The 7,491-nt window shown below is 34.1% G+C and overlaps 2 protein-coding genes across 2 annotated transcripts in view; both read left to right on the top strand.

Annotated features, from left to right (window-relative positions):
* LOAG_18776 (serine/threonine-protein phosphatase) overlaps positions 1-3,472 on the top strand; it is a 5,392-nt gene extending 1,920 nt beyond the window's left edge. Inside the window, exons 4-12 of the mRNA XM_020451439.1 lie at positions 128-246; positions 596-760; positions 835-940; positions 1,174-1,316; positions 1,800-1,887; positions 2,129-2,267; positions 2,446-2,526; positions 2,650-2,743; positions 3,316-3,472. Coding sequence (XP_020304776.1) covers positions 128-246; positions 596-760; positions 835-940; positions 1,174-1,316; positions 1,800-1,887; positions 2,129-2,267; positions 2,446-2,526; positions 2,650-2,743; positions 3,316-3,360 — 980 coding nt within the window. The 3' untranslated portion in view covers positions 3,361-3,472. The remainder of the gene's footprint in view (positions 1-127; positions 247-595; positions 761-834; positions 941-1,173; positions 1,317-1,799; positions 1,888-2,128; positions 2,268-2,445; positions 2,527-2,649; positions 2,744-3,315) is intronic.
* LOAG_18775 (hypothetical protein) lies at positions 3,101-6,554 on the top strand. The gene is made up of 6 exons (XM_020451438.1): positions 3,101-3,315; positions 4,055-4,274; positions 4,632-4,771; positions 5,273-5,394; positions 5,703-5,890; positions 6,141-6,554. Exons 2-6 carry the CDS (start codon positions 4,272-4,274, stop codon positions 6,423-6,425), a joined length of 738 nt encoding a protein of 245 aa, XP_020304775.1. The 5' UTR covers positions 3,101-3,315; positions 4,055-4,271; the 3' UTR covers positions 6,426-6,554.
* Positions 6,555-7,491: the final 937 nt, after the last annotated feature.

The following is a 7,491-nucleotide window of genomic DNA, read 5'->3' as shown; positions in this document are numbered from 1 at the left end:
GCTTAGGATAATTTTAAAGGAAAAGATCGACTTAACTGCGGAAGCGTAATAGATTAAAATAGTTTAACCACATTCAAGAAGTTCAAAATGCAGAGGAGGGATGCGAATTTCTTTATTCCCTTTTCAGAAGTGGAAACAACATATGACGGACCTGCTCTTGAGAATGATATCACGTTAGAATTTATGAAACAACTAATTGAAACGTTTAAGGCGGGTAAGAAACTGCACAGAAAATACGCTTATAAGGTTTCGTTTTGTTTGCTATAAGAATTTCGATTTTCATACCATTTTGTGGAGTGGTTCAACTTTCGTTTTGTTTGCTATAAGAATTTCGATTTTCATACCATTTTGTGGAGTGGTTCAACTTTCGTTTTTGCCATTTTTTATAGTTAAATAATGGTATTTGAAAAATGCATTTTAGGCTTCGTAAATAGTTTTCCTTAGAAGCTGCTCAGTACAATCTCATTAGATCCTATTTGGAGTATGCAGATTTCTTCTCCAGATTCTGTTTCTGTCCATGACATTCGGACTTGCTTCATTCACTCTCGAAATCTGCATATTTTTTCCCCTAAGTTGTTCTCATTGTCCTTTCCAGATACTTCTGGCTATTAGGCGATTGTTTGGTGAATTACCAACACTTGTGGAAATCACAGTACCGCCGGGGAAGAAATTTACAATTTGTGGTGACATTCATGGACAGTTTTATGACCTGTGCAATGTATTTGATCTGAACGGATTGCCTTCAGAAACAAATCCATATGTAAGTTTTACCTTTGGATTGGACTCATTTTTTGGTTATTGGAAAGGCGGAAGTCGCGTACATATTTTTTTTAGCTTTTTAATGGTGATTTTGTTGATCGTGGCTCATTCTCAGTTGAAACGATATTTACTTTGTTCGGATTTAAACTTTTGTATCCGGAACACTTCTTCATGTCACGAGGTTTGCAATGTTTAATCATTTATTTTTTCATTGTTAGAAAGATGTATTTCAGACTAAAAATTATTGAGACAAAGGGAGAAAAAAATTGGTTGTTTTTTTTGTTGGGGAGACGTAATTGAAATGTAATTGATGTACTGTTTTAGATAAAGTAATTGGAACTAAAAGATGAGGTCGAAAACTGAAAACTTATACTTTGTTTTTTACGGTTTTTATTACGGTTATAACTTTTATAGGTAATCACGAAAGTGATGTAATGAACAAAATGTATGGTTTTGAGGGTGAAGTGAAGAGCAAATATACAACTCAAATGGCAGATTTCTTTACGGAAATCTTTAATTATTTACCACTCTGTCACTTAATCAATAATAAAATATTTGTAAGTGTTTCCGAATCGAATTCATTTCAGGGATCTGTCTTAAATTCTTTTTTCGAAATCTTTGCATATTTCGTTGGAGCTAACTATATAGTCGAACTTGTTTTTTGACAATTAAGAAGCTATCTGTTGTCTCAGTTTAAAGTATTGAACCATTTTTTTGGTGTAATCCAGTGCTCAGTTTTTCTCATTTATATGTAGTAACTACTGTTTACTTCATCTTAACTAACTCGAAAATAAGCATTTCAATAAAATTTACTATGAAATTTGGGGTTTTCCTTATCTAAGCAATATTAAAACTGATTAATTAGTGAGTGTTTGCACTTTTTTTTCTCACACCAAAATATTTTTGAATATTTTGCTTCATTATACAAAGTTGTTTTTACTGACATATAGAACCGTAGTTACTACAAATTGTTCTTGATCTCATTTTCTCGGACATTTCTATTCTTCATTTTCACTAATTGGTAATTGAATTAAATTCAGGTTTGCCATGGAGGTTTATTCAGAGATGATGATGTCACCATGAACGATATAAAAAAGACAAATCGGGTTCGTCAACCACCGGATGACGGTTAATTTTCCATCAGTTTTTGAAAAGTTTTTTTATACCATTGCGGTATTTGCCATCAGTTTCCTGACCCTCTCTTGGAAAGATTGTGTAGTTCAGTCAGAAATAACGTAGTCTAATGTGTAACCGGACTTTGTTTTGGTAATACTGCAAAAATTTCGATGTTCAAGGCTCACAGGATTGCTTTTCCTATGTAGGAAGTAATTTTGAAGCTGACTATCAGTTGAATGAACAATTATTTCAGGTATAATGTGTGATTTGCTATGGTCTGATCCCCAAGATATGGACGGCCGGTCAGCGTCGAAACGTGGAGTTGGTTGCCAGTTTGGTCCTGATGTGACACATAAGTTTTGTGAGGCAAATGGTCTTGCCTATGTTGTAAGGTATCATTTTTTCTATAATTCTAATACGATTTTCTAAAGATCCATGAAATATTTGTGGAGATATAGTTTTGATATCTAGTTTTGTATTTCATTTATATCCTTAATTACTCCATTTTTTTCAATATTTAAATTTTCTTACATTTTTCTAATTTCTCGAGATTTCATTTTTTTTTTATAGAAGTCACGAAGTGAAACCGGAGGGATATGAAGTTCATCACGATGGCAAATGTATCACCGTATTCAGTGCACCAAATTATTGGTATCTGTTTGGTTTCTTTTGGTAATCCATACGAAATTTAGGTTTTTTCTTGCATTTAAACTTCTCTTCTAAATAAATTACAATTTTAAAGTAAGAGTAACTTTTCTGTCGTTTTTTTTTCAGCGACACGATGGGAAATAAAGGAGCATTCATAACAATACGAGGTGATAATTTAACACCACGCTTCACTTCCTTCACCGCAGTGGATCATCCTTCGGTAAGTAATTTCAGATTTTTTTCAGCTGTTTTCAGTCGGTTGTTGGAAAATTGTTAGCTAAATTTGGATTAATAGAGCAGACAAAAAATAGGTCAGTGTAGTTACTGCTTAGTGAGAAGTAAACTTTTGTAATTACCATAAACCTGAATTACTTTTAAACCAGTTGTACCGATCAAATCAACCAATACATAAATCGACAAGTAGATTAACCAGCAAATAAATGGCTCACTTGTCTGCAACTTATCCTTAATTATTCGTTCATTTCTCTGTGATTTCAGCTTGTAAGTCGTAAATCTTATCGCTTTACCATCATTTTAAAGCGTTCATTCATTCGCTGTTTTTTTTTTCTTTTTTCCAGCGGAACTTGACCAATCAAAAAATGTTATGTTGTCAGTTTGGCTTGCTTTACATTTTTAAAAGTCATCAAATAAATCAAATACTAGCTGTTGTTTTCTGTTCTCTACTGCACTGAAGTGTCACCGTTGAGTCTTGTTGGATGTTGATCATGGTTTAATCGGAATGTTTTGTACCGTGAGAAATAACGGAACGATCTGACCGTAAACTATTTTCAGGTAAGGCCGATGGCATATGCGAGCAGTTTATTCGGTTTTTCATAGCAATTGACTTAGTAGTTTGCCTATGTTTGCTTGTTATGAGTATTCTTTGACGTTACACATACAAATGATGAGATATTCAGGGGTTGAAAATGCAAGAAATAAATGTTTCCAGTCATTTTGCTTCTATCGTGTTATCATACAATCAGTGTGCTGTGAGCAACCGAAATTTCATTACTCATTCGTATTAACTACCATACCATTTTACTCGTCATGTTTTAAAAGCCTTCATAAATCTTTTACTATGAATAATTGAAAATGCCTGCTGTGGAGTAACTGTCAAACTTAAAAATGCGTCGGTTCAGATTCACAAAAAAAACAGTGGAACGCTTACTATTGTTGCTACTGCTATTATTACCATTACCAGTATTATTTCCGGTCATAAGTTATGATTTACGTAAATTAAGTATTTGAGATTTTGATAGCGTATTTTCTCCTCGAAATGCTACTAAACCTTAACTTAGGATTAATGAAACTAGGCATATATGAATCCCACTCAGTTCTTAGCTGTGTACATGCCATCATGTACTTATAATATTAGGGACATGATGACTTTATCGCTTCATAGGATAGGAAGAAAGAATGATGGAGAGAAATGCTTGTCTCGAAATTATGAACTTGGAAGTAATAGAATGAGTGATGTTAATTTTTGAACCAAGTGATAACGAGTTGTGATCTTCATTTCTCATCTTCGCAGGGGAAATATTTCCAAAGTTTCTTCACGATTTGAAGTCATCCACTGGAAATTCGACAGTGAGATTTACGCGGAGTCAGCGGGGATGCAATTTGCAATGGATGGAGTGGTATAACATATGTGCCACGTTGGGGTGAGTACGTAAAGTGGAAGCATTATCGTCAAATTCAACATATTCGAAGTTTTATGGTTTGGTGCAGCTGAAAGAAGTTCCTTATGAATGGTAAGTTAAGATCGAATTATTCCCTGCCTGATGGTAGAATTACCAGAATAATGGAGATGGGTAAAGCCGTAACCTATTATATGTCGCGTGTTATATCACCACTCTGTAAAGATGTTCAACGATACAAATCGTCAACTTACTGTGTTGTTCAAGCTACTGAAAGCATTTAATCAGATATTAGGGACGAAATTTGTGACATTAATTTACATAGCTTATTTTATGTTCGAAATAGGAATTAAAATAAAATTTAACGGACAGTAAATCTCGTGAGAAACGCAAAATTATCGTAGACGAAGCGAGATAGCTTCCAGAAAGTATCTGATTTTGTTTCATCCTGGACAGTTTTGTATGTTTAAGATGACTGTAGCACCAAATTTATCACCGTTGGCACGGCGGCGGATTCTTTCGATACTAAATGATTGCCCCGAAAATGTGGGAACTCGAGGAGCTGTCGCATTTGTTAGAAATGTGGAACCAATACTGCAGAACGGACCTCAGTAAGCTTCATATCCTTGTTCTCCTTTTGTCGTAAAATTTGTCGTGAAACACGAAGGCTGGCTACATCAGGCAGTATCCGGAAATAGTTTGATGAAAAGGAATATTTGAGGGAATAAGTCATCAGCTTATCAGCTATCAATCAGATTGCCTGTGTCAAACCTTCTCTGTATCAGGAAGTCAGGGGAAATCCTTCCTTATGGCTCTCTTTTAATGGCCTATCTTATTTTTGCTTGTCAGTCCTATAATTTTACGAATTATTATTTTATGATATTTCCCAAGATTTTCCTGTTGATAATTCCACATAATATGTAGAAAAAGAATATACAGTAAAAGATTATCGCAAATAAGGAGAACACCTTAGATCGGTTTGCCTTTTTTTTCCATTCATCATCTTCCCTTCGAGCGTCTGCAAGAAGCAATTTGCCAATTTCTTCTAAAACAGTTCTGTGAAATAGTAGGAAATAGTGAGGTAAAGTATCATAAACCAAACTAAAGTCTAGATGTGGTCTTGTTGCTGTACAAATGGTCGCCCAGGCATATGGTCTTCCGATCCGAAGTGTAGATGAAATCTTCCGATATGCTAAGCAGAAAGGATACACAAATCACGGTGAAGTGTTTTCTGGTAGGGTTAGCATTGTTTTTGCATATATTTGTCATATCACTTAAATTTGTTTGTAAAATTATAAATTGCAGAGTATTTCGTTTGGACAAGCAACGCTTCTGTTATTTTAAAAATATATCTTTGATCAATTTCTAGTTGTTTGCATGCATGATATTAAAAATTAGTTGCAAAATTATGTTACCTTGGAAGATTTAAATTGTTCTTGCTCCTTATTTGCTTTTACGTTCCTGTCACTTTTTCGGCAAACGTAAAATAAAATAAATTCTATATGCTAACAAATATATAATTTTGTTTTGCATTCATTCCAGCTAATTGGTTAGCTGATATTGTGGTTTCATTATGGCCAGTGTTGGATGTGGCAGTCGAGAATGTGCCATCTACAGCTCGGATGGAGCAGTTGATTCAAAAAAATGCACTACTGTTAATACCATATGATTGTGATAAAAATCATCAGCCAAGCAATCGAGGAGGACGAAGTGCTCACTGGTGCCTTATTGTTAGTTTCTTTTAATTGAAAAAAAAGGTGATCTAAATAAAGAAATAACATATGAATATATGGAGAAATGGGGAAAGGAAGATAAGAAATAAGAAAGGTTTTCATGAGCGTGCGAAAAAGAGTATGGAAACATTTGGAAGCATCCAAATATACTTCTTTCTAAAATGGAAAATGAAAGCTTTTTCTAAACATTAACAGCTTTAACAGTTTGATTTCTTTATGTTCGTATGTTTTAGTTTTTTTTCTTCAGATAGGATTTCTTTGCCCTGTAAAAGAATTAAAAACGGTAGCATGGAATGCCGCAATTACTCATACTTGTTCCAAAGCTACACACGTGTTTTGTATTCATGGCAAAAGTCGTCATCTGGCTGTATGGAATTATTCACAACTCGTTGCTAGCAATTTCAATCTACGTGAAGCATCGACTAAAGTGGCCGATTATGTTATACCGTCAAGTGACCTTTCAACACTTCGAAATCGTTGTCTCATTGTTAGTTGTCAGCGTGATACCACTGCTTTTAGTGCTGTTTGCTAATTTTCTTATCTATATGAGCGTTTCATTGTACCTAATCTTCAAAGTCGTTTGTTTCCTTTTGGTTTTACTTTATCAATATTATCATAAAAATTAATCAGTCTTCGATAGTGCAATATTATTAAAATACTACTGAGAAATTAATTCTCAAGCATTATTCTCCATGCTAGTAAATTAGCTAAATAATTAACAGAAAAAATCAAAATATTTGAGAAAGAAAATGTAACGTCGTCAATGAAATGAAAATCTTTATCACAAACATCGGTTATGTATTAAGAGAGGAACGTAGTATGAACTGATTGAGTGCCAGGACTATTTAAAATTTGATTATTATGGTGGTTGGACATTATTGGAACTAACATCTGTTGAGAACCGACTGTTGAGAAGCTATCTTGACTCCTGCAAAACAAGAATCACCTGTTGCAATGGACATCTTCAAATGATCATGTTAATTTTAAACTGTCGCAGAACTTCGAACTAATTGCATTGGAATTGCTGAAATTGTGGACTATGGCAATCAATAAGCTGCCGATTATTTTTTTTTTTGATTACAATGGTTCATGCAGCTCTTATTTCTGACAAGCAGGGTGAGGCGAGTAGATAACCAAAATTTAGCATAGGCAGAACCAGGCCTTTAACTGTTTAATCCGAATACAATGATAAGCAAGCAAAAGGGAGCTTAGTAACAATACCATCACCTTTCAGGAAGACCTGTTGAAAGTAACCACAAAAGTTGGCTTGCCTGTTAAATTATAAATGAAAAGAGATGATCTGAGTGTTTAATGCCTTTTAAAACAATTAAGATGAAATTTCGGAACGGAGATAAACTGGACGCATTATCAGAAATGAGAGTTTCCAGCATTCTGAAATCATTGGAGATAGAATGATTGTTGTTAATACAATTGTTCTATCAATAATGATAACATCAGGCTGTTTGAGGAAGAACGATATTATTAGTAATCATCCAGTACATTTTTGCTCTGTATTAATCAGAAGGAACTAGTAATGATCATTGAATTTTATGGAAGATGTTATACTCTGCAATACAACTATGGGATATATGACTGTA

Source organism: Loa loa, assembly GCF_000183805.2.
Source record: "Loa loa unplaced genomic scaffold supercont3.519, whole genome shotgun sequence".
Taxonomy (NCBI): Eukaryota; Metazoa; Nematoda; class Chromadorea; order Rhabditida; family Onchocercidae; genus Loa; species Loa loa.
The sequence above is the reverse complement of the archived record's forward strand: the minus strand, read 5'-3'. Positions and strand labels throughout refer to the sequence as shown.